Consider the following 26,660-nt stretch of genomic DNA (forward strand, 5'->3'; position numbering starts at 1 on the left):
CCATTTAGTTTGTCCCTCTCTTTTGTAGATGTGGAAATTGAGACCCAGATAAATTTAATCAACTTAGTCACCTAGCTGATACCAGAAAGAAAGTTCCCTGATTCTCCCACTCCAAGATTATTTTCTATATAATTGTCTTCACTAGTTGTATATCATTTATTGTTTAGACCAAAAATATTTGGACACACATATTCACACATATGTATGCTTACTTGAGAATTTATATTTAGCTTATTTCAACTCAACCATGCTGACTTTCTCGAACTAGAGACATGATTAAAATACGCAACATATTATATAATATTTCTCTGTGGTGCTTCAGAAATATATATATTCATTCATATGTTCCCTCCCAGAAAATCAAGCTCCATTGTCTAATTCTTCAATATGAGAAAATAGAAAGAGGTATGTGGATCAGAAAAAGAAAATGAATCAAAAATAAACCTTAACCAGGGAAATTTCTGGCTCTTTGATCAGGTTGAGGGTCATCGAATCATGCATTAGATAGCTTATCAGGAATACAAGTACATTTTCCCTTAATGTTCTGTTCCAATGGCATTGTTATACAGGATAAAACTTTTAAAATGCAACTTTCATTGCGATAAGGAGTGTGATATGATACAAGACTGATGAAATATCCATAATATAATGCCAAATATATTTTTTCTCAACTTTAGCACTACTGACATTTTGGGACAGTTCGTTCTTTGTGGTAAGGGCCTGTCTTGTGCATTGTAGGACGGTTAGCAACATCCCTGGCCTCTACTCACTAGATGCCAGTAGCAAGCCCTGCATTGTAACAACCAAAAATGTCTCCAGAGATTGCCAGATGTCCCCTCGGGGGCAAAATCAGTCCAGGTTAGGACATACCGCTATAAAGTAGGACTGATTTCTTCAGATGTATATATATTCAAATTACTCAAAATATTCCAATCAAGAATTTGATTTTTTCTTTTTAGATAAAAGAAATATTGACATATGAAAAGGAAAAGAGACTTGAGGAATCTCTAGATTAAATAAATACTTTCTTTACATATTCCTTCCGAGCTAGAGCTAAAGTAGGCTCCTTAAATTGCTTTCAGTAATTGCATATTTACTCTCGCTTCTTTTTATACTCTAAGGTATAATTTTGACACAGTTACTACTTCACAACCAAATTTTCTTTTTAACTATTGGCCAAGCTGCTGTTTATCAGTGATGGCTTTTACAATATTCTTTAATTTTCCTCATATTGCAAAGTTCTCTTTACACATATGGCCTGTGAAAGCAAAAACAAAAAACAAAAAACAAAAAACCTGTGAATCTTAGGGCAGGTATTTTCATCCCTATTCTGCAGATGAAATTAAGTCAGGCCAGGACTTGGTGCATGTTTCTAGGGTACCAAATGGTCTTTTTTTTAATCTATGGTAGCTATATATTTGAGTTGTATATTAAGAGGGTTTTCAAGGAATGGAGGAAAGAAGAATGAGGGAGGGGAAGAAGGGGGGAAGGGAGAAAGTGAACAAAGTTAAAAGCATCCTAGTGGAACAATAAACAATGAAAGCTGGCATGGGATAGAGGATGATCTAATCTCACTGTTTAAGTCATTATAGCAACCCTTGAGATTCAGTACCTTCATCCTCCTCCTCCATCACAGCAATATCCTCCACTCCCTCTCCCATTCCACCCCCTGTCCCTCCTGCACCCTCAAGTGCATGTATTCTAGCACACACAGATATCCCTTCCTGACCTCAGGTTCAAAGCTTTAGGTCTTCCCAGGGGAAAACAAATGTGGCCATTTCTGTTGCTTCCAAATGGTTTCTAGTTGGTACCAGGAAATTTTCATTGTTTATTCTCTAAACCTTGGAGTAAAGCTTTTAGAAGCCGTCAAATGCTTCCTGAAGCTTATATTACCCTCCAATGTTTTGATAGTTGATTGCTTGCCTTTTTAGCCTTCTCAATACAGAGTTCTATGAATGAGCAGCCTTTCAAATCAGCACCATTTGAGTATTTTATACACAGAAAAAAATATATGAAAGAACCTGTTACATAATACTTAATGTTGGGAAAACTGACAGGAAACAAGTCCTCTCAGATGTGGTATTAATAGAGTAGCCATGTCAACACCTCTGGAAGCGTTTAGCAGTATGCAGCAAAACCCTAAAAGCACACACACTACTAGATAGACCCAGGTATTGAACTTTGTTGGACTTGATTTTAAAGAAATAATTATAGATACGCTCAAAGATATCTTTTCAAGGCAAAGATACTTATCCGAATGTTTCTATAATGGTAAAAAAGTGTAAAATAAAATGGTAGTATGATTGAGCACATAAATTTTGGTTTATTCATATAATAAAATACCAGATTAATCATGCTAGTAAAATATAGGCCTAGAAAAGTCTGCAGGAATACATACCAAAATGCCATTGTTAATTGGGTTAGTGGGTTTTTAATTACTTCTTTATACTTTTCTGAACATGCCAAAATTGCCAGAATAAATATATACTGCTTTGATCAGAAGAAAAATTGTATTTGACAGAGCGAGACTTCATCTCAAAAAAAAAAAAAAAAAAAACAGTATTTGAAATAAATAAAGAAAAGGAGATGAAATTGCCATGGTTCCTTGCCCATAGTTAAATGTAAATAAATTCCTGAATGTCTCACCTGGTGGATGCAGGGCCTTGCTAACAACTAGGTGGTGAGTGGAAGGATTAATTCTGTCCTTATTATCAATAACACTGTCATCCCAACAGCTTTCATTTATTGAACATCTAAAATGGGCAAGTCACTGTGCTATATTTATGCAAGTTATCTCCTTTATTCCTTAAAACAAACCCCAGGCAGATTGTATTCTCGTTTTGCAGTTAAGGAGACTGAGTAGTTAAGTGAAAATGAGGTCTAGCAAGGATTTGACCCCAAATATTCTAATGGCAAAGTGTGCACAATTGACCCGCTATGCTGCACTGCTTCTCTTACAAAGTTTTAAGCCTGAGCATCTCTTCTCTGGATCATCTGAGGCAAGAAGAAGAGGTGTTCAGGGAAAGACAGCTTTAATAGGAGTCTAGCTACAATGCAACAGTCTTTGTAATGTAGACTGAACTACATTTTGGTTTCATAGTATTTGCTCTATAATATCTGAAAACATGATATGATTAACTTATGTGATGCTTAAGACAAGTTTAAAGACACAAGATGGGAAATAAAATCTGGGAATATTTTTTCATGGGTAATGTGGCTAATGTCTCTAGCTTATTCTCAGCAAAATATTAGAGTATCATATCTAGAAATGTGTAAGAACACCAATCACAAAAACATGAGTCTGCTTAGTTAACACAGAAAACATGGATGGCAAAAGTTTTTTATTTATCTGCTAGAGGAATCATAAGAGGCAAAAAAGTACTACCAATATTGGACAAAACAGATAACTGACATTATTGATTTTTAGTAAGGTTCTAAGTTTCTTTGTTTTTGTTTTTTACAATCTGACTGCATTAAGATACATATACTCTTTAATGTAAAAAAAAAAAATCATATACTGAACTAAATGCACAAAGACCTCATTATTGGAACATTAGCCATGATTATTTTAATATTCTCACAGCTTTGCAATTTTGAGAATATACTGGCATTATATAAGAAGAAGGAAGAGGAGAAGGAGGAAGAAGAGGGAAAGGAGGAGAAAGAGAAGGTGGTAAACAGAGGCCTAGTTAAGAATTTCTTGCCCTAGTAGTGAACAAGGACTAAACACAGACAATGGGTGGAACACAGATGCTAATTCACGTAACAGAGAGTAGACAACCTTAACAATGAACTGATGCAGACTCCCTATAGAATTCCTCTGTTATGACTGGGTTCTTGTTTTCTCCTCTTTGTATATAGTTGAAATTACATCATTATGAATAGTATCTTGGATCTTCTTTTTTTAAAGTTGTGAATGCAAGTGTTTGGCTTTGTAATACAACTTTTTAGTATCCAGAAGATAACCAGTGCTCTAACAATAAAGATCTTTTGATGCAAAGGGTTTTAACTTCTGCTAGTTCTTATTCACTCATTTTTTTCAGAAGGTTTTTTATACATTTCTTAAACAACACATACATTACGTAAAATATAAGAATTAATGTACATTCTCAAGGTCAGATTCAGTGACAAAATGCACTACCCGAATCTAGTAACACATTTACTCTTTGCTGCATGTAAGTTGCATATAAGAAATACAGGGTATATTTTTTTGTGATCCATGCAGTAAATGTTCACAAAAATCAAGCAAACAACTAGACGTTCTTCAGCTACTAAAATTAACTGTCCCAGTCACAAAATACTTCGCAAAGATAAAAGCACTCATGGTTACATGAAAACCATGCTGGACTGAGTTTGTCCTGGAAGAGCTGGTTGGCAGGGCCACAACGAAAGCACTGGCAGCTGCAAATTTTCCTCCTCATATGTGACTGAGACTATTCTCTTCTCACATGGCTTTACCCCATACCACAGGCTTTTGCTGAAGAGGCATTTCAGGCTTCAAATTAAAACAATCGACCTTTAGTGAAAAAGCAGAGATACGCCTCTCTTGAGTTTCTGATCCTAGAAACAGCTTGCTGTAGGTCCTTAAGGCAAATGCCAGGAGTCAAAGAAACTGTAGAACAGTCTCAGGATGTAAACAATAAAATCACTGACCAAGGAGTTACATCCCTGGATGAAAACTCTTCATCTAAGACCTAACTGGATAAGACCAACTTCTTGGCTTTCAAAAGTAATGTGAATTTTATATCCTAGAAGCACTGCACATTTTTTCCTATTGTAGAGACTTCTGGAGTAGATAAAAGTTCATGATGTTGCTTAAAAAAATACATAGCATGGAGAAGCTACTCAAATGCCAAGCAGTTTTCAGGTTTGTTTTTGTTTGTTTTACTTTTATATTTTTCTTTTGTAGTTGGCATATGGAAAACCAAATTGGGAAATCATAATGTTGGAGTATTTTAAGGGCATGCTGCCATAGATATTAACAAGCTTATTTATACAATAAGACCTCTGCAGAGCATGCTCAGCTCGATGCCACATTCCAGAATAGCCACTGTTGGTTTCTTTTTCCAAATTGTCCATGTTTACAGGCTTCACAAATATCCCTGAAGTCTTCCCAATATGCTTGGCAATGATAAAATTCATGGCAATATCATCACAGTTTTGAGTATCATCTATCAAAGCATGGACAGCTGCAGGTTGCCTCTGAAAGAATTCAAGATATTTGCTATTGAAGAATGAGGCTCCAATCAGCACCATAGAGTACTGGTCACCATTTCCAGACCCTGGTGCTTGCATTTCAAAACCTCCATAACTGTAGATACCTGATGAAGTAGAGACGTGCTTTCTAGGAACAAATCCTACAATTTGATCAGGAAATTGCTGAAAAGAGGGAAAAAGAACAATTAAGTGTCACATATTTTTAGAGAAGATATAGTCAAAAAGGCAATGATTTATTACAGAGAGAATGAAACTGATTTGTCAACTCTTCCTTATTCCTAGTTTCTACATTTCAGTTTTATTTAGCTCCAGGTAACTTCATAAATCTGTGTTCTGATATGTTTACACGTCAAATTGCATCACAACCCAAATATCTCTGAAAACAAATATTCTACCCTTACAAATGTTCTCCTAATTCAAACATTATCTGATATGAACAAATTCCAGTCACCAAAGAGTCCAATCCTTCAAAATCTGCCGCGAGAAAAGCTGAGTGCCTGAATGCTATTTATTGTAGGAGATAAGAGATAATGGGATCATTTTGAAAATTTGTTCTAATCTCTTAGGAGTATATAAAATTATCGATCTACATGTGTGACTATCTCTTTTTCATGTTGATTTCGATGTTCATAAAACTTACTGTTGATTTTAAACAATGTTATATTTTATCCCATTTCAGCTTGGGTGTTTCCTTTTTCAAAAAAATGAGATAATATAAATAAATGTTTATATGTATCTATATAAAATAAATGTTTATATTATATATGTGAGAGAGATGCATCAGAATCTTTGATGAAAGGATAGATGGTAGATGAGCATGACTAAAAATAAAACAACAGTCAGCAAACAAAAGAAAAAGACAAAAGCATGCGAAAGAGGCAAGAACTTATAGGGTTGAAAGTTTCATTCGCTCTCATAAATAATTTGAATTTCATTCATTTATTGAACAGATGCAGAACCAGGGACGCACACACACACAAAAGCAAATGAGGCTGAGTTAAATCCTATTTAAAAGCACTTACAGTCTAGAGAGGGTAGAGGGGTATGATACAGATATGCAAACAAGGAATTACAATACTGTGAGAAAGTTGTTAAGTGCAGCTGGGTAAATCCGATGGGAACATTGAGGGTAGAATGACAACTGTGTTGCTGGGAGGCAAAGGGCAAGGTCAGGGGATGGGGGATAAAGGCTAGGAGGCTTCAGAGAAGATGTGCTATTTACACAATCTAGGAGAATGAAAGAAATTTCACAGTTGGCTAGAGGCGGAAAAGGGAAAACACTAAAAGCAGAGGTAATGGGCAAATACAAAGACACAGATGAATGCCTACTCTAATCTTGCTTGCTTATACACAAACCTCAGATCATTACATTATGCAGGGTTTGGGTTGGACTGAATTTAAGTTGGTCAATGGATTGAAATTGTTTTTGATATTTTTATAAATAAAACCTGAAATCATATTTATATATCTTTAATTTATAGTTTACTCAGTTGGTTCCAATTAACCACAGTCCCCATATTCTGCCTCCATTTTTACATTTCGGGCAAATTGATTTTTAAGCATCAATAGAAATCTCATAGTTGAAGTATTACATTAGAACTTTTTCCCCAAGAAGCTTTCATTTACAGCGCTGGAAAAAAAAAACAAAACTGTTGATATGAAAAAAATTTCAATTTGTTGATCAGCACACTAGGCATTAAAAACTGAAGTTTTAAAAATGCTGATATCTGTTGAGTATTGTGATCACTTACCATTAATATCTAATGCTGTTATATCCCAAGAAGCTAATTTAAAGTTACCATGGTGTAAATGAGATCATTTACTGGGTAGCACAGTGTTTAATTATTGGACACAGCTTCCAAGTATGTCTATGCAGTTCTGGTTTCAGGTAATGGTAGTGCAACTTGTAAAAGTGAGCTATTACTAACACATATTCAATAGGAGAGAACTGCTTTTATAGGATACTGAGCAATTTATGCCTGCTTATTCAAGCTAGGATTTAGGAAAAAACAAAACAAAACAAAACAAATCCCTCCTACCACAATGGTACATGGAAAATTATTACTGCAAAATTTCTAAACAATGCTCTCAGAACCAGGATTAAATTTTGTGGAGGTAACAAATACTTCCTTTTACAAAAAGTTACATACAATATTAATATAGAAATATACTTATCATTTGAGACACATGTCTGTGGTCTGGGCAAAATATCTCCTCATTCCAGCTTTTGCTGGACCACGTCATTTCCCCATTGTTCTCTGGAAGGCAGTTCTAGCTCTTTTCCCCAGTATACCAAAATATAAATTAAATCTAGATAAAAGATACCATAACTTTCAGGTTGGCTGAACTAAGCTCAGGAAATCTTGATTAGCCTATAACAAATTCATCCATCTTTTAGATAAATATTATCTAAAATATTTTAGATAACTTCTATATTAACCATGTTGCCCTGGTTAAGTACTAGTCAAGATCTTATAAAGACGGTTTCATAAAGGAGACAGCAACATTACCTGCCAAACTGAGAAAGCAAAAGCAAGGTCTGGGGTGCTGATGAGTGTGTCATCATCTACCATCAACACTGCTAAAATGAAAGGACAAAAATTTAAGTTGAATAGTTTGGAAATGAAAACAAAAGTAGTAAAATACGATAGTGTCTACATATATCATTCAAATGAAGTCTTTTCTGACCCCCAATAAGTAAATAAGCAATGTATTCTTGGGGAGATTTGTCCAGTAGAAAAAAAATTTTTGGTATCAAAACTGATTGTATAATTGCCTGAAGGGAAAATAATCAAGTAGTTATCATCCATCATCCTAGAAACTATTGGGCCTATAAATAAATAAAGTCAAGATTCTTTTAAGCAAATTGCAACCTCATGAAACTTTCAGGAATGGGAGGAAAAGAGGAGTGTCAAAAAAATATATTAAGCATAAGCTAAATGGCATCTTACTATCAACTGTAATGCAATAATATGTAATTATAGCATATCCTTTATTACAATATTAACCTCTTCGCCAGGAAACCACTTCTTGACATCTTGGAAATTGTCCCTCAAGCTTTCCAAAGTGCTTTCTTAGAACTAACTTCCTTCATTTTTCTCCGGACAGTTAAGACAAGCAGAAGGCCAGAAATTCACATGCCCGTCCCAGCTCTGGATAGCGGCAGCCCTTCCAGGCTGAGAACCCCACCGCAACTCACCACTGGTTTCCAGTTCAGGAAAGACCTGGAGTCGATTTCTCATCCTGTTTGCTGTCTGTTGTTTGAAGATCACAGGGATAGGGTGGGGCCCTAGAGAATTCCATAATTCATCTGGTGCCTTCTCTCCAATATTGTTCCATACCACAATCACTTTGTGCAGATTTGGTACAGCCTGATAATGATTTAAAAGTTTCAATAAGAGATCTGTTCTGTTGTACGTCTGCATTATGAGAGTAAAGGAGTCCATGGTGGACTTGCCCTGGGATTTTATTTCCCTACGCAACATGAGCATCTTGTCTTCTTTGACACTGGGAAGCAAGGCAGTCAAAGCACCAGCTACCAGTAATAATACGAGGATGACCACCAAAGAGAATCGAAGCACTCGAATCCCCATTACTCTCCCAGGAAGTTTGCAGATGTGGCAACACCTAGAGTAGAAATGGAAACAACATACAAATGTTAGCATTCTTACTAGTCCCTGTGTTTTCATGTTTTTTTCCAATGAGGAAAGATACCAATCTTACTTCAGTTGATTCAGATTCAGTTCTCCCTTCCTCCTCAATAAGGTAATTTGGCCTAAGAGATTTTTAAAAACCAGTTTAATACTTCCTGCCTTCTTGCCCTGCTTGTTATGCAGTTGCAGACAGAAGATGCTATACATATGAAATTGGAAAAATTAAGCATTTAAAAATTTGCCATCATTTTATCACTAAATCTCCAGAACTGAGATTATTTTTCAACTGGAATTTTATTTCCCTTAGTAATATATTAATTTCAAATCTACACTTCTGTAGTAGCAGACTTTTTCCCAAACAAAATCATACAGGCCATAATACACGAGGCAGCAAACAATTATGGTAGGTTTATTACTTATTAGGCCCTGTACTATGTGCTTCATCTACCACAGTATGTACTTATTCATTCAACAGATAGTTACTAAGCACTTACTTTCTGCCGCCACTGTTTCAGGTTCTGTGGATACAGCAATTAATGACATAGAAAAGGTGTCTGCTGTTAGTAGCAGAGGAGATGATAGGGAGAAACAGGTAACACAATAAACAAATTCAAAAGATAATCTGGGGTAGTGGGTATGAAGAGAATCTGTTTATAAAGAGAATAGATCAGAATAACCAAAGGCCAGATTATGTGGGACCTCTGACCCTCATTAAAGAGTCTAGATTTTACTCTACGCCAGAAGAGAAGCCATTGGAGGGCTCTTGGATCTAATTTATTACTTATTATTGTGATTCCCATTTAATAGTTTAGATACTTACAGAGATCAAATGACCTTCCCAAGATTACCAAGTAATTTCAGTACTAGTGCTAGGATTTCGAACAGGAAAATCTGCCCCCAGAGCCCAGGTTGTTCATGGGCTTGGGGGTGTATTGCCTGGCTTTACATCCAGGTTGAACTGAGGCACAGTCTTTGAGCTTCCACAACTCCCTTTCTCACAGTACAAATCACAAGGTATTATCAGCTATGTACTCTCCCATCTTCCTTATTGTACCTAAAGGGTCTTCCAGAGATAGTCATAGAACAGTAGTGGACAAATGGATAAGTACAGTCTAGCTATCCACTGTCAAAAAATTTTGTGGAATCAAATCCCTCGCTTATATGAGAAAAGGTTAAATCTCATAGACAGTTTTATAGATGCCTAAAACTCTTATTCCCTGGATTCCAATAACATTTCATTTCCATGCTTGCTGACTCCTACTGTAGTACTGTTGGCTTTCAATTATTTCTGTTTTTCAATCTTCTGCTATTTCTGCATCTGATTCCAGGCTACTTACTCTTCCACAGGCTACCAGAAGCATTTTAGGTATGGTCCTTGTTTTGTACTTTGGCAACTGAGTCTTCAAGCCATTTCAGCCTATCATGGATCTATTTTACTACTCTATTCAAGGGCAAAGCCAGAAGTGAGGAAAATGAACTATTCAAAGAAATTTACTGAAGAAAAGAAAGACTGGAAACAAAAACCAATCAGGAGTTTCTAAACAACATATTTAAAGCACCTTTAAGAAAAAAATAGACCTCTGAGAAAGAATAGATGAGATGTTATTCTTGGTGATCTTAATTAACCCATAGTCTATCCCTTTTCATCCCCACTTCTAGTACAATTTCTCTTCTTAGGCTATATGATAAACAGTTCCTCTCATCTATTGCTTAATACTGACACATGTAAGACAGCTGGAAAAGACTTCTCACTGCTAACCACAGCTAAAGTATACTAACTGCAAAGAGCTACTGTTACTCTTCTTTTCGGTATAACACTGCCTCTGTACATTTTATTTTTGGTACTCCCCCTCTTCTTGGAAAAGTGAACTGTATGTATACTTACACAGTAACATCTAAGCTCTTGATTTCATGTCTCGCGGCTAAAGTTAGGCAACTGAAGCTAGGCCATCATTCCATAGGCAATTCTAAGACTGTAGTCTACATTTAGTTTGGAATAGAATAGAATAGTTTTGGAATATTCTGTTCCAAACTAAATCTCATTTTACTTTCCTAATGATACCTATTCAACATTTTCTTTTTCACTGAGGAGACTTGGCAGTGGTTGGGTTAGTGACCATCATATTCCTGTAAGCTTGTTTCATGTTGTGAGGTGCGTTTCATAATTGTAGAAAGTTTCCTCTCTATAGTTCAAGGACATAGAGAGATCATATATGCCATGTCTTTAACATCTTCCTTTGAAGTTTATGAGAATGAAGAATAGAGAATTTCAAGAAGGACAAGGGCATACTCTCCATGACGGGACAGCATGCTCAGGCATATGCAAGCAAAGAAGAGCTTGTTCACAAGGACGAGGAGAAGATCATTGCCATTCAGCAGCTCTCACTTTTCAACAGTCCAGATTTGAAAAGTAATGTCACCTTTAGAGTAAGCTTTTGAGAGTGCTTTCAAGGGTATCTCTCCTGGACTTTCTCTGCAGCTTGTTCTATTAAAAAGAGCAATTTTGTGTTTCTGCTTCTATCATGGGCTCACTCTTAAGGTATAAATAAAATAAATTATTTTCAAGGTAACTTCAGCTTTTCTATGATTATTTTACAAGGATAGTAACTGAAAGCTTTAGTGTACCATATTTTCATTTTATGTACGCTCTTACTAAAACAACATGTACCATTAATGTGGTCAAAGACAAATCATTATGAATTAATAACCTTGGTTCAAAGTCCTTGAAAATCCTTTTAATACTGTATGAAAAGTAGGTCCCATAACACATATTTTCAGTTCTACATAAAAATGACCAGTTATAAGAACTGAGAGTAAAGAGTCACTTTGACTAACTGTATTACAGTATGCCATGATTAAGATCTTTATATTCATTTTCTGCAGCTGAGTAGGAATAGCATATTTTAAAACTTACATAGAAGTGTTTCTGATCTCTAGACACCATCTAGCAGTTTTAATCTAGAAAAAGTAATAAGATTAATTACTATAGCTTACTATAAATATACACTGTTGAAGACACTCATGAGTGACTGCTTCCCTCTCATGTATTCTTTTAAGTAGGAGTTTATCCCCTGTCTCCGTCATAGACAGTTCCTTCCAGATAGCTTCTAATCCCCCAATTTTACCTGTATCAGAAAGGTTTCAGGAGATATGAATAATTTATGTCTTTAGAAACATAGTGTAAATATTTCAGGTGGTATTTATTAAATAATGCAGCCCAATAAAATTATGTAAATTTTTTTAGTTTGCATAGTAAAGTACGAAGAGCAAGGACTTCATAGACAGTAGTGTAAGTGGCACACTGTACTTTAAGAATAGCTGAGATCTAGAACTCCATTGTAGGCCCATTAGAAAGAGCTTCAGTACAATTTGGAGAATAATGATGACTTTTTGGCTATACGTATCTCAGTTTTTAGTGTTCTTCTGTTCTTCTTTTAGAGAAAGAACCTATCATCTAATTTGCAGCTTTGAGCTCTGAATGAGAGATATGAGAAAAAACACATCTGGATGACCTAGATCGGACTTGGGAAGAACTAAGAAGTAAACATCAGCACCTCTCAGTTCTCTTGCCCTCAATTCCTAAACTTTCCCTTTAGGTTTTGGTTTTTCCTTTTTTATGTCCGTATATATTTGCTGACACCCTGCCTCATTCCAAAAAGGATCTGACAGCTCTTAGTCTATTCCCTTTCTGTCCTTCTCCCATCTCCATGACTACAGTAAATATAACTTAAAACAAAAATCCTTCCTCTTCTCCTTATCAACTAAAAAAATCCAAGATTTCCCCCAATGATATTTTCTGCACGTTAATTCATTAGTTCTTTATAGGTAGAGAACACATCCTTTTAGTTATTTTGATACATTGTTACTTAGCGTCTTCTACACCAGAGGTCTCCAATTCCCAGGCTACACACCACTACTGGTCCGCAGCCTGTTAGGAACTTGGTGGCACAGCAGGAGGTGAGCAATGGGTAAGCAAGCATTACCATTTGAGCTCCACCTCCCGCCAGATCGGCATTAGATTCTCACAGGAGTGCAAACCCTATTGTGAACTGTGCATGTGAGGGATCTAGGCTGCATGCTCCTTATGAGAATTTAATGCTTGATGATCTGAAGTGGAACAGTTTATCCCAAAACCATTCCCCACCACCCGTCCATGGAAAAATTGTCTTCCACAAAACAGGTCCCTGGTGTCAGAAAGGTTGGGGACCGCTGTTGGGGATACAAAGGGTTTTCAACCACGGATGATTTTGTCTTCCAGGGGATATTTGGCAAAGTCCGGAGATATCTCTGATTGTCACAACTGGAGGGGAGATACTATTGCTATCTAGTGAGTAGATGTTGGGGATGCTGCTAAATATCCTACAATGCATAGGACAGCCCCCCATGGCAAAGAATTATCTGACCTAACATGGCAACAATGCCAAGGCTGAGAAACCCTGATCTACATATAGGTTGCCTAATAAAACACACTTAAATATCATGAGGAGGACTACTAGAGAGGTGGCTTCTGAAAATCCTACTGCTATTAGTTATACTCAAACAATAAAGGGCAAAGCCCTGTCTCTAAAACTGCCCCAGTAGGCCAAGCATGATGGCTCACATCTGTAATCCCAGCACTTATGGGGGAAAAGGCAGGATACTGCCTGAGCCCCAGAGCTTGAGACCAGCCTGGGCAATGTCTTGAGACCCCATCCCTACAAATAAATTAAAAAATCAGTCATTGGTAGTGGTGCATGCCTATAGTCCCAGCTACTCAGGAGGCTGAGGCAGGAGGATAGCTGGCGCCAAGAGGTTGAGGTTGCTGCAGTGAGCTGCGATTGCACCACTTCACTCCTGCCTGGGGGACAGAGTGAGACCCCACCTCATAAAAAAACAAAAAACAAAAAACAAAAAAAACACAACAAACCAACTAAAAACTACTGTCCCAATAATTACATAATTATATGACTTATTGCACAAACACAGAAACTCAGAGAGCTGAAAGGGACTTCAGAGCCCTCCTTAACCAGTTTCCTTGTTTCACAGATAAAGAACTCAAGGTCCAGGGATAAGGAACTTGCCCAAGGTCATGCAGTTGCATGTGGCTAATCAGCAGCAGAACCAGTGGAAGACTCTAAACCTCCTGATGGCACAGTCCACAACTCTTTCCACTAGGTTATGGTAAATTCTGCACGGATGTGTCAAAAAATTAATAAGCAAGACTGTCACTAAGGTACCTGCAAAATAATACAAAAATTTATACTTGTTATGTTGGAGTTTTTTTTAGTAGCTTTAAGGAGATCACATACCCATTTACATTTACCCATTTAAAGTATACAGTTCAGTAGCTTTTAATATAATCACAGAGTTTTGCAACCATCACCACAATTTAATTTTAAAACATTTTCAATGCCCCAGAAAGAAATCCCAGACCCATTAGCAGTCACTCCCCATTTTCACTTCCGTTAACCCCTGACCTCCATCCTAGCCCCAGAAAACCACTAATTTACTTTCCGTCTCAGTGGATTTGCCCATTCTGGATATTTCATATGAATGGAATCATAGAATATATGACCATTGTATCTGGCTTCTTTCACTTAGCATAATGTTTTTGAGGTTCATCCATGCTGTATATATCATGAGGCATATATCAGTACCTCATTTTTTTTGTTGCCAAGTAACATTCCATTCTATGGATAGACCACATTTTCTTCATTCATCAGTTAATGGATGTTTGAATTGTTTCCACATATTGGCCATTCTGAATAATGCTGCTATGAACATCCATGTACAAGTTTTTGTGCGAACATATGGTTTCATTCCTCTTAGGTGCTTACCTAAGAGTAGAATTGCTGGGTCATTATGTCAGTAATATTTAAATATATGAGAACTGAAGTAGCTTTTGAAAGAGCATTATTTGAAATTATAAGTAATTTTCTTAAATGTGGACATAGAATAAGAAAGTAAATAATACATAGTCTATTAAATAACAGTACAAATTCTGTCATGGATGTCTTTAAATGGACCAGGCAATTTGAATTTCCAAAGATGTGCTATAGAGTTCCTTACTACATAATCTATCAAAGTTCCCTAGAAGAAACACTGTTGAAGGATTCTTTTCTCAAGGCTAGTTCCTTCAGACTGGAAAGCAATAATTATCCAGAGAGAAGTTGAAAACAAATATGCCAGTGCACAGCGTGAACAAAGATTATGTTCTCTGACTCATAAGGTAGAAAAGCAATGAGCAATGTGGTGTTGTACAATGAGAAGCTGTCATTTTCATTTTGATGCCACAGATGGTAGAAGAAAGATAACTATTCTGCCATTTCACTATATTTGCCTCACACTGTCCAGATTGTTTCTCCTCTGGCTCATCTTCCAGAATATTTACTTGCCTATAAACTGATGAATATAGAATATAGATGCTCAGAAAAGGGGCCTCAGCTGCCAAGAGATAAAATCATTCCAAGGTGGAATACAGAGGCCAATGCAGAACCTGGGCTGATGCACGTAAGAGGATGCAAGAAGAAAGTTGGAAGAGACAGTTCTACAAACAATGAACAGTTTCTGACCAGGTTTACGGCATGCAGATAACCAACACTGTTTAAACTGAGGCAAAGGGGCATGTGGTGCCATATTCCAAAAAGACATTTCCCCTCAATGGTACCCACATACAGTGAACCGGTCCACGACTCCGTGTATTGGTACATGCTATTTTCTCTACTTCAAAGTCCTTCTCTCTCTCTATCTGACAAACTCCTACTCCCTACCCCTCAAATCTCTTTCAAATATCACGTCTCCTATGTTTCCCTCACCACTCTCCACCCTGAGTATTCCAGTGAACTCTGATCACTGTGTTTCTAGTTCTTGTTTTCAGGTATTTCAACTATTGACTGTTCTTTGTCTGTTTTTGTTTTCAGTCTTAACGTATCTTGAGGGAAGTTTCTGTCATTCTTTACAATCCAGAACAGTGTCTGGCCCATTTTTTGACTAAGTGCTCACAACACGATAGTTGATTTAAATGAGGGAATTTATGTCTAAATTGTCCAAAATGTCAATGAATGCCTGAAACATTAACAGAATAAACTCAGATTAAATACAAATTAAGGCTCAGTTAAGACTAGACAGTACCAAAGCAACTGTTCCCTACATAGAAAAGCTGGGTCATCACCTATCTGGTGACTAGAAGAGCGTGTCATGAAATGTGACCTCAAACACAGACCACACGGGCCCCCTTTCTACGTGCAGTTCTGTGGCTAAGTCACTTGATAAACAAAAGATGTATCAGATTTCTGATTTTTTTCACATCTTTTCAAAGATATTCTGCATTAAAATATATTTGAACATCCCTGTTTCTATGAAAGCTCTTGGTGAATGAGTGATTTGCCTTGGTGGAAAAGCATCATCTGATGAATAATATCATCATTGTGAATTTCCCCAAGGAAGTTTAGCAGGTCATGATAACCAGAAGTTATATTACTTAATCCGGCAGGCAGCATACATGATTTAAGCACACAGAAAATGTCTTACTTGGTTGAGAAAAGAAAATTTAGTTTGGGTTCAGAAAGTGACAAAAACTACAGACGTCATGACAATTGGCAGAAAAAGAAAACTAAGTCAGAACACCACACAACTCAATCAATATTGCCCATGGTAAGCTTCTTCCATTAAAATTATAAGCAGCATAAACTAGAATTTATTTCATTGCAAAATACAAAATGCCAGAAATGGTACATGAAAGGTCACTTTTCTTCACAAGTCTTTTCCAGGTGCTATATAAGATTCTGGGAAGAGTTTTTGACGTAAGGTTTTTATCCACATTCAGGAAAGTCATTCTTTTCATTGTTGTTTTAGAAATGTCATACAGCTTTTCTCATTTTCTACCAGTTCATGCTCTCCTTCCTAAATGATTTCCCCTCCCTTTTTCCTAAGGAGCTCTTCTATTCTTACAAGGTTCTTCTTAACTCCTGTTACTTTTTTCACAAGTCTAAAACAACATAATTTAAATTAGTTTGTGTTAATAATAAATATAGTAGTAAAGGCAGGAATAGGAATAGATTTATAATAATAAAAGAGTCCATGTAGTGTCACAGATTCATCTTGTGATCTTGTGTTTATGGCCAATTCCAGTGATACGAATGGATCATTTAGATGACTACAATCTGAATCAACTGTGTTACAGACTAGTTATTAGGGTGGAAGTGATCCATCTTTTCTATTGACAATAGAACTGGCTATACATATATATGATTGTTGATAGCCAATTTCAACTTTGTTATTTAGAAGGCCTACTCCTGCCCTTATTACACTTGTTAGACTACAGTTCTGAAACAATTGCTAAAAGATTAAGAAGTAGCTACACGAACTTCAATATCTTAAATAGAATGATGTTGCTGCAATAGGTCATTTAGCACTGCAAGCTGTGAGGAAAGCATCTCTGTGCTGATTACATTAAATATCAAGTCTTCCTTCTGGCAACCAGGTTGAGTAAGCCATTTCTTAACAGGTAAATCAGGCTAGAATGAACAACAAGGGCAGCACTGAAAATGGGATATCAGACACTAAGTACCTGTGTTTCTATTTCCCTCCTCAATCCTAAGCTCCTATGCACTGCAAAAGCTGCTCATCCGTCCTACCATTTTCTAGTTTTCCTCTTCCCCTTTTCTATACAAAGGATCTTATTCCTTCTCAACAATGCTTCAGGTAGTTATTATCAATGAACTAGAGTTTGCTTTGTTATCACTTATTTACAGGGAAATAACATAAATATTATGCATAAAGTTATTTTAAAGCACCACTTGCTTCCTTCAATCCAGCTATTTGCTACTGAGGTAGACAATGAGGCCCTTTCTACTTTCAAACTGTGCAGGTCTGAATTATGCTAGATAAAAGTTCTTTCTAGCTTTGCACCTATCTCCTGGAATAGTCAATTAATTATAGCTATTGATGATGATGATGATGTTTGGAGATGACCAATTCCATGGACATATATTAGGGCAGGAGTAAGAGTGGCCTTATTCCTAAGAAGAACATATCCATGACTCATAGGATCCAAGGAGTCAACGCATCCTAAGAGGAAAGCCTAGAAATAGAAAAGCATTTTTAGCTCAGTACAGTGCCATGCAAAATTAGTTCTAGAAATGGGTCAAAAAGAAACCAAGTACATCTGCAAATATTGTACTTTTACCGTTCCAGGATACTGGAGATTTTCATTTGAATCTCTGTTTTGTCAGACAACAGATCCCTGTTCTGTTCTATAGAACCCTTTCTCTTTTATCCAATATTGGTTTTCAGCCATAAACTCACTTTCCAAAATCACTTCTGTAAGAGAAATGGATTTCATACAGATGAATTATGGCTTATAAATATTTTTAGGTATCGAACCTAAGATGGAAGCAATGCCACTTCATGTGAACTTTCTTACTTTATTAGGGGAAGGTCAAAATATCCAGCAAATATTTATAGGTATTTACCATGTGCCCAGCACTATAAGTGCTAGGGATGGTAGTGAGGAAGCAGAACCAATTCCTGCCCTCACAAAGCTGAGCATTACTAATGAAAGTTGTCAGAGCTCTCCCTGCTTCATGTTATAGATTACCTCAAATTGATGTTTCAAATTTTGCAGATAGGACATCTGAGATTGAGAATATAGTATTAAATGATTTTTCCTGAGCCACAGAAAGAATGGCAAGTCCAAATCAAACGCTCGACTCTCTCACTTGAGCCACATGGTATTTTCTATGTCTTCTGAATAGTCTCTATTTCCAGCTTTGTTCTGGTCTACAAGAATATTCAACTCTATAGGTACTGACTTCATTCTGTAACCTGGACTACTATTTCAATGGACCTAAGAGAGGTCTCTCAGTATTTTCTAAGATTTTGGCTTAACTAAGAACTATTGTTTCCAAAGAAATAAAACCAACTCTAGAGGAAATAATTTTTCTCAGACAAAGTACTAGTATTTCACCCATGTTCATTGTGGCCTTATTTGTAAAAGCCAAAAGGTAGAAGCCACCTAATGGTCAAGTGACAGATGAACGAATAATACATTCAGAAAATGTGACACATAGGCATAAAAGAGTATTATTATTCTGTTTTTACAAATTAGGGAATTCTGATATATGCCACAACATAGATGAATCTTGAAGACATTATGTTAATTGAAATAAGCAGTCACAAAAAGACAAATACTGTATGATTCCATTTATTATGAAGTACCTAGGAAAGTCAAATTTATAGAAACAGAAAGAATGGCAGTTGCCAGGGGCTGGGAGTAGGAAGAAATGGACAGTTATTTTTCAGTGGGTATAAAGTTTCAGTTTTACAAGACAAAAAAGTTCCAGAGATCAGTTGCACAACAATGTGAAAACAGTTAACACTACTAAACTATATACTTAAAACCCATTAAGATGATAAATTTTATGTTATATGTATTTTACAACAATTAAACAAAAGCCAAAAAATATTGGTACCTACCTCATTGTGTTGAAGTTTAATTTAAAAAAAAATTCCTTATGTCTTCAGTGACTGATAGAAGCAGGCTCTCTGGTCACTATTAAGAGAAATCAAAGAATTTTCTGTGATGTTTCTGTCAGCAGGAAATTAAAACAAAACAAAACAAAACAAAAAACAGTGCTTTCAATGCCATTGTCCATAAGACTTGAGTTATTTTAGAAATTAAAACTTGTTATTCTGTCTTTTAAAAATTATATTTAGGCAATGAGGTAGATGATGACTTCCAGTGAGGTTGGTGCTATATTTTGGTTTTCATCTTTCTGTTGAGGGTTGTATTAGTCTGTTTTCACACTGCTACAAAGAAATACCCCAGCCTGGGTAATTTATAAAGGAAAGAGGTTTAATTGACTCATAGTTCCACATGGCTATGGAGGCCTCTTATGATCATCATGGAAGGTGAAGCAGGTACCTTCTTTGCAAGGGGGCAGGAGAGAGTGAGTAAGCACAGGAAAAAACTGCCACCATCAGATCTTGTGAGAACTCACTCACTATCACAAGAACAGCATGGGAGAAACTGCCCCCATCATCTTATCACCTCCCACTGGGTCCCTCACACAACAAGTGGGGATTATGGGGATTACAATTCAAAATGAGATTTGGGTGGGGACACAGCCTAACCATATCATTCTACCCCAGCCCTTCCCAAATTTCATTTCAAAACACAATCATGCCTTCCCAACAGTTCCCCAAAGTCTTAACTCATTCCAGCATTAACCCAAAAGTCCAAGTCCAAAGTCTCTTCTGAGGCAAGGCAAGTCCCTTCTGCTTAGGAGCCTGTAAAATCAAAAGCAAGTTAGTTCCTTCAAAGATACAGTGGGGGTATAGGCACTGGAAAAATATTCCCATTCCAAATGGGAGAAATAGGCCAAAAAAAAGGGGGGGGGGGCCTACAGGCCCCATGCAAGTCCAAAATCCAGTGGGGTGGTCATTAAATCTTAAGGTTCTTAAATAATCTCCTTTGACTCTGTGTCTCACATCTAGAGCATGCTGATGCAAGAGGTGGGTGCTCAGGGTCTTGGGAAGCTCTATCCTGTGGCTTTTCAGGGTACAGCCCCCCTCCTGGCTGCTTCCATGGGCTGGCATTTGAGTGTCTGTGGCTTTTCCAGGCACACAGTACAAGCTGTCTGTGATCTACCATTCTGGGGTCTGGAAGATGGTTGCCCTGTTCTCACAGCTCCACTAGGCAATGCTCCAGTGGGGACTTTATGTGGGGGCTCCAACCCCACATTTCCCTTCCACACTGCCCTAGCAGAGGTTCTCCATGAGGGCTCTACCCCTGCAGCAAACTTCTGCCTGGACATCCAGGCATTTCCATACATCCTCTGAAATGTAGGCAGAGGTTCCTAAACCTTAATTCTTGACTTCTGTGCACCCACAGGCTCAACACCATGTATAAGCTGCCAAGGCTTGGGGCTTGCACCCTCTGAAGTAATGTCCTGAGCTGTATGTTGGTCCCTTTTAGCCACGGCTGAGATGCAGGGCACCAAGTCCCAAGGCTGCACAGAGCAGGAGCGGGCCCTGGGCCCAGTCCATGAAAACATTTTTCCCTCCTACACCTCTGGGTCTGTGATGGGAGAAATTGCTGTGAAGGTCTCTGACATGCTCTGGAGACATTTTCCCCATTGTCTTGGTGATTAACTTTAGGCTCCTCATTACTTATGCAAATTTCTGCAGCTGGTTTGAATTCCACCCCAGAAAATGGGTTTTTCTTTTCTATCATATAGTCAGGTTGCAAATTTTCCTAACTTTTATGCTCTGCTTCCCTTTTAAACATAAGTTCCAAATTCAGATCATCTCTCTCAAGTTCAAAGTTCCACCGATCTCTAGGGCAGGAGCAAAATGCCACCAGCCTGTCTGCTATGCTAAAGCATAACAAGAGTGACCTTTGCTCCAGTTCCCAATAAGTTCCTCATCTCCATCTGAGACCACATCAGCCTGGACTTCACTGTCCATATCACTATCAGCATTTTGGTCAAAACCATTCAACAAGTCTCCAGGAAGTTCCAAACTTTCCCACATCTTCCTGTCTTCTGAGCTCTCCAAACTTTTCCATCCTCTACCCTTTACCCAATTCCAAAGTCTCTTCCATATTTTGGGGTATTTTTATAGCAATGCCCTACTCTCTGCAGTACCAACTTACTTCACCAGGTAAAAAACTATGAGCTGCTGAGGTGCTCGCTGAAAGCAAAGGGAATATAGAATGGGTAGAAGAAGGTAGTGATGAATACCAGCTATGACCACATGACCAGCTGCAGAAACTAGGACTGTAATTGTCATGAGTTTTCCTCCTTATTTTGTTAAGAATACGTTTATAAATGTATACACTTGTACTAAGAATATATCTTTATTTCCCCTCTTTTTCCTGTATCATGTGACATTTATTGACATCATATCAGCATTTAAGTGTTGTTAACTTTATGTAATAGCATTTAGGTTAAGGATTAGTATGCTTCCAGTTGTATAAAGGATAGCTGTATTGTTAGGTATAATTATGACTGTATTGTTGTTTTTATGTAACCATGTAAGGGTTCACCTTGCCTGCTGCCTAGACAGAACGAATTTATCAAGACAGGGGAAATGCAAAAGAGAAAGAATAATCTATGCAGAGCCAGTTATGCAGGAGACCAGAGTTTTAGTGTTACTCAAATCAGCCTCCTGAAAAACTCAGGGATCAGAGTTTTTAAGGATAATCTGTTGGGTAGGGGGGTCAGTGAGTTGGGAATGCTGATTGGTTGACTCATGGATGAAATCTTAGGGAGTTGAAGCTGTCCTTTTATGCTGAGTCAGCTCCAGGGTGGGGTCCACGGAACTGATTGGCAGGTCCAGGTGGGGCCATCCAGTTATCAGAAATTCAAAAACCTGAAAAGATATCTCAAAAGGCCAATCTTAGGTTCACAATAGTGATGTTATATTCAAGAGTAACTGGAAAAGTTGCAAATCTTATGACCTCTGGAATAATGGCTGGTAATAGTTAGAATTCCAGCCCCTCTCATCCTAACTTGGTGCCTGGTAGCCTTTCAATCATTTTACAAGAACAGTTTAGCTTTGGGGAAGGGCTATTATTTAAACTATAAACTAAATTCCTTCCCAAGGCTAGTTTGGCTTATGTTCAGGAATGGACAAGGACAGTTTAGAGGTTAGAAGCAAGATGGAGTTGGTTAGGTTTGATATCTTTCACTGTCATAATTTCCTCAGTTACAATTTTTGCAAAGGCAGTTTCATTTATTTGGAGATTAGGTATGATTTCGAGAAATGTGTATGGGTTCAAGTTGACAAGGGATGGACTTGTAAAGGTTAGTATTGTCAACTTCATTGAATTAAAAGATGCAAAGTATTGTTTATAGGTGTATTTGGGTGTTTCTTGGTGTTGCCAGCAGAGATTAACATTTGAGTCAGTGGATTAGGAGAGGAAGACCCACTCTCAGGAAGACCCACTCACAATGTGGGTGGGCACCATCCAATTGGCTGCCAGCATGGCTAGGAAAAGCAGGCAAAAGAAGGCAGGAGAAGCTGACTTGCTGAGTTTTTGGGCTTCATCTTTCTCCTGTACCGGATGCTTCTTGCCCTCGAACATCGGACTCCAAGTTCTTTGACTTTTGGACTATTGGACTTACACAAGTCATTTGTCAGGGGCTCTCAGGCCTTTGGCCACAGACTGAAGGCTGCACTGTCGGCTTTCCTACCTTTGAGGTTTTGGGACTCTGATTGAGCCACTACTGGCTTTCTTGCTCCTCAACTTGCAGATGGCCTATTGTAGGACTTCATGTTGTGATCGTTTGAGTAGTTCTTTTTAATAAATTCACTTTCATATACACATCTATCCTATTAGTTCTGTCCCTCTAGAGAACCCTAATACAAGGATCTGGAAGCAAAATAAATGCACACGATCCCAACTATCTAATGTTACACATTTGAAACCAGAGGATGTATGCCATGGAGCAAAACATCTGAACATGTTAGCAATTTGTACTTTTATCCAATTTCTAGATTTATATGAATTTGTATTCTTATGTACGTTTACAACTCTTTCTTCACTAACAGTTCCCAGGGCACTCAATCTGAAGCATCTAAAAGGGTCAAATAGGGTTGCAGACAAATGCCAGGGTTGATTACTGAGGAATGACAGATAGCATCTTTCCTATTCCTTGCTGACCATTGCCCAAAAGGAGTTGGAACCATGACTGGGATGAGCTTCTGCCCCTTAATTCCCTCTGTTGTCATTTCTCAGAATCCTTAATCACATGTCTGAGCAGCTGGGGTTTTTCCACCCATAGAGTCTGCATAGCTAACCCAATGCAATTAGTTGGTAGGAGATGATATAAAAACGTATTTAAAAGTTCAGGGTAGAAATCCATTTTTTAGTTTAAAAACATTCAATAGTATATGTATGTCATGATCTTATAAACCTATTTAATCTTGTAACATACAAAGGAATTAAGAATTCTGATTGGTGACTTGCAAGATACTGACCATTTGAACAGAGTGGAAGAATCATTTTTGATTTTCCAATACAACATATTGAAAGGGCAAAAGGAATGGCTTGGTATATATAGAAAGACTTAGTGATAGCTGTCCCTCCACATTAGTGATAGCTGTCCCTCCACACTGCTCCAAGGACATCCCTTGTATAAATTTTAAACATCACAGAGTTCTAAAATACTGGACTGATTTGCCTGTTACAACCCCCCTCTCTTCACAACTTCTCTCCATAAAATTCCTCCAGGGAAATAACTTTCAATTTATCTGGCTGTGTATCCCCAGTGCCCAGCACGGAGCGTGGCACATAGAAGACATTCATTAAATGACTGTTGAATGAGTGAAAGAAACAAATTTGATATGACAACAAAGACAGGTTAACATATGTGGGACAAACATTATTTCACAATGACAGAAGAAGTGAGAGACAGCCTAACGTTTTTCACTCAGAGAACTTTTCCTGATTTAAATAGTGTCCACCCACACTTTTATATTGCAAATAAAATGTCTTTAGTTTTAAATTTGGTCATTATGCTCTTCAAGACTGGAAGATGTGAAGACATCACTGTCACTTTTTGAAAGGAGAAGGTCCTCATGGAAATACCTATCATATATCTTTGGGGGTGGGGAGTGGGGGAATTGGGAGTCTCTGGAAACTGATGTAACTGAAATTAAACTTCAATTTCTCGTATCCGTTTCAAAACTATTTGAAAACGGGTAATGTAGGTTTCTTCATAAACTAGTTAAGCAATTTCTGATTTGTAGCAACACAGTATAAAATATAGGACTTATTTTCAAAGGCAGAATACAAAAAAGTTCAAAATGCAGCTGACCTTGATGAGTTAGGATTATGCTGGAAATCAGTTGCTAAAATTTAATTACATCTATTACTTCCTGCTCTTTACCCCAAGTTAAAGCATATTGAATAAGGGCGTTTTAGAGAAAAATCCAATTACCACAGAATTATTTATCTTTAAACTATCCAGTTTGCACCTAATTAATTTTTCCTCAGCAGTGCAGTGGAGTAAAATTCACGCTCTACTGCTAATACAAAAACTTCCTTCCAAAAAAAGAGTAAATGCTACTAATTTTAAATATTTCTACATTTAAATTAAAAGAATGAAATATATGCTAATAAAAGCAAAGACAAATTGCTCTTCCCAGAACTTACTTCTGAAATCTAGCTGTTTTTACACAGTTTTAATTAACATTAACATTTTTCAAAATTGTAGAATAAGTACATATTTTCAAAAACAAAACTACAGAATTACTACCCCATACACACACACAAAGTTTCAAGAACGAGAGCAAAACATGCATATATCCTCACTGCAAAAAAAAAAAAACAAAAAACAAACCATTAACACTGGAGCATTTTGCTGTGTCTCCTTACCTCGAGTGCAGTAGATTGCAGTAAGGCCAGCCGATTTATTTCCTTGCAGCTTGGTTATCACAAAACGGAAGGGGCGTATCGTTCGCTCATTTTTTTTTTCCCCCCTAAACCAAGCAGCGTGCATCTATCCTTCCCCATTCGCTGGATTAACAACCTGGAAAAAGCGCCGCCCGCAAAGTGAGCGCCTGGAGCAGGGGACAGTCCCCGAGTGGCCGCCCCTCCCTTTCGGTGACGCTCCACTTCCTGTTAGCCTAAAAGGCATTCCCAAGAAGCTCGGTTTTGTAGTTTCCAGCCCACCTCCGAAAGCCAATCCTTTCCCTCATTCCTTCTCCAAGGTAACAACTTTTAATCATTCACGTGACGGACCACCTGCCCTCAGCCAAACAACTTCCCGGAAAGGCGCCCGAAGGAGCGCTCCCATCCACCGCGGGTGCCCTGGAAAGGCCAGTGGGGCTCTCCTTCCCGCACTCCGCACGCCCTCGCATCCCACCGAGGCGCCAGCTTCTGCCTGCACGTTGCTGAAACTGGGCCTGGAAGTTCTGACAAGATAGAGCGGCGGCCGTTGCCCCGAGGATGACCTGGAAGCGAAAGGGACCTGCACGAATTCTAGAGTTTCGGGTTTCCGTGGGTTGCGATTTTACGGGAAACAATGCATTAACCAAATCTAAAAATAAAACAAACACGTCTGGTAGGACCTACCATTAAACAGCTTCTTTTCTATAACACGTTTAACAGCCTTTGTTTTGAAAGACATTGATTGATGCCAGGCGTGGTGGCGCGCGCCTGGGGTCTCAGCTACTCCCGAGGCTGAGGAGGATTACCTGCGCCCGGGAGTTCCAGGCTGTAGTGAGCCTTGATCCTGCCATTGTGCTCCAGCCTGGGTAACAGGGCGAGACCCTGTCTCTTAAAAAAATAAGCAAAGAAAGAAAAACATTGATTGCCTCCTGCGTGGCAGTCCAGAAGGGTCAAGCGCTGTCTTCGGGGTGGCGTGGAATGGATTCCTAAGATTTGGGCGCCCATAGAGTTAACGCAGCAAAACGATCACTTGCGTGTCCTGCGGACTGGCGGCAATAGAACACGTGGCTGCCTAGACTCTTAATCACTGATAACTACTACACCGGGATTTAATGCCAGTTGGGAGGAAATGGCGAAAGGGCAGGGGCTGGAGCCCATGCATCCGGGAACACTGGTAGTAGGCGGTCGGGTGGGCGTGAGCGGGCTCTCCATCTCCTGACAGCCCAGTCTGCAGGTCGCCACCTCAGGATTTTCTTCCTGAGTCCGGGTGGCAGGACTCTACCCCAGGTCAGCCCCTCACACCCCCTCGTAGTTGCCACCTCCTGGCGTTCCTCCAACAGCTCCAGCACCGTTCCCACCCTGCCCCCGCAGCAAGCCCCGCCCTCCGTCGCGCAGGCCCCGCCCGCGACTGC

At 38.3% G+C, this 26,660-nt stretch overlaps 1 protein-coding gene across 15 annotated transcripts; it reads right to left on the reverse strand.

Annotated features, from left to right (window-relative positions):
- Window positions 1–3,313: 3,313 nt before the first annotated feature.
- On the reverse strand, window positions 3,314–26,613 carry EXTL2 (exostosin like glycosyltransferase 2). Of its 15 annotated transcripts, XM_021921342.2 has the most exons (9): window positions 25,933–26,607; window positions 25,234–25,387; window positions 20,064–20,138; window positions 19,326–19,401; window positions 13,931–14,086; window positions 8,417–8,844; window positions 7,728–7,798; window positions 5,322–5,379; window positions 3,314–5,202 (listed from the first exon to the last, which is right to left on the reverse strand). In XM_021921342.2, exons 5-9 carry the CDS (start codon window positions 13,948–13,950, stop codon window positions 5,168–5,170), a joined length of 612 nt encoding a protein of 203 aa, XP_021777034.1. In that variant the 5' UTR covers window positions 13,951–14,086; window positions 19,326–19,401; window positions 20,064–20,138; window positions 25,234–25,387; window positions 25,933–26,607; the 3' UTR covers window positions 3,314–5,167. The 15 variants fall into 15 exon arrangements, with proteins under 15 accessions (XP_021777034.1, XP_021777006.1, XP_021777000.1 ...); XM_021921314.2 differs by having other exon boundaries at window positions 3,314–5,379; window positions 7,728–7,795; XM_021921308.2 differs by having other exon boundaries at window positions 3,314–5,379.
- Between the last annotated feature and the right edge of the window lie 47 nt (window positions 26,614–26,660).

This window comes from Papio anubis, chromosome 1, assembly GCF_008728515.1.
Source record: "Papio anubis isolate 15944 chromosome 1, Panubis1.0, whole genome shotgun sequence".
Taxonomy (NCBI): domain Eukaryota; kingdom Metazoa; phylum Chordata; class Mammalia; order Primates; family Cercopithecidae; genus Papio; species Papio anubis.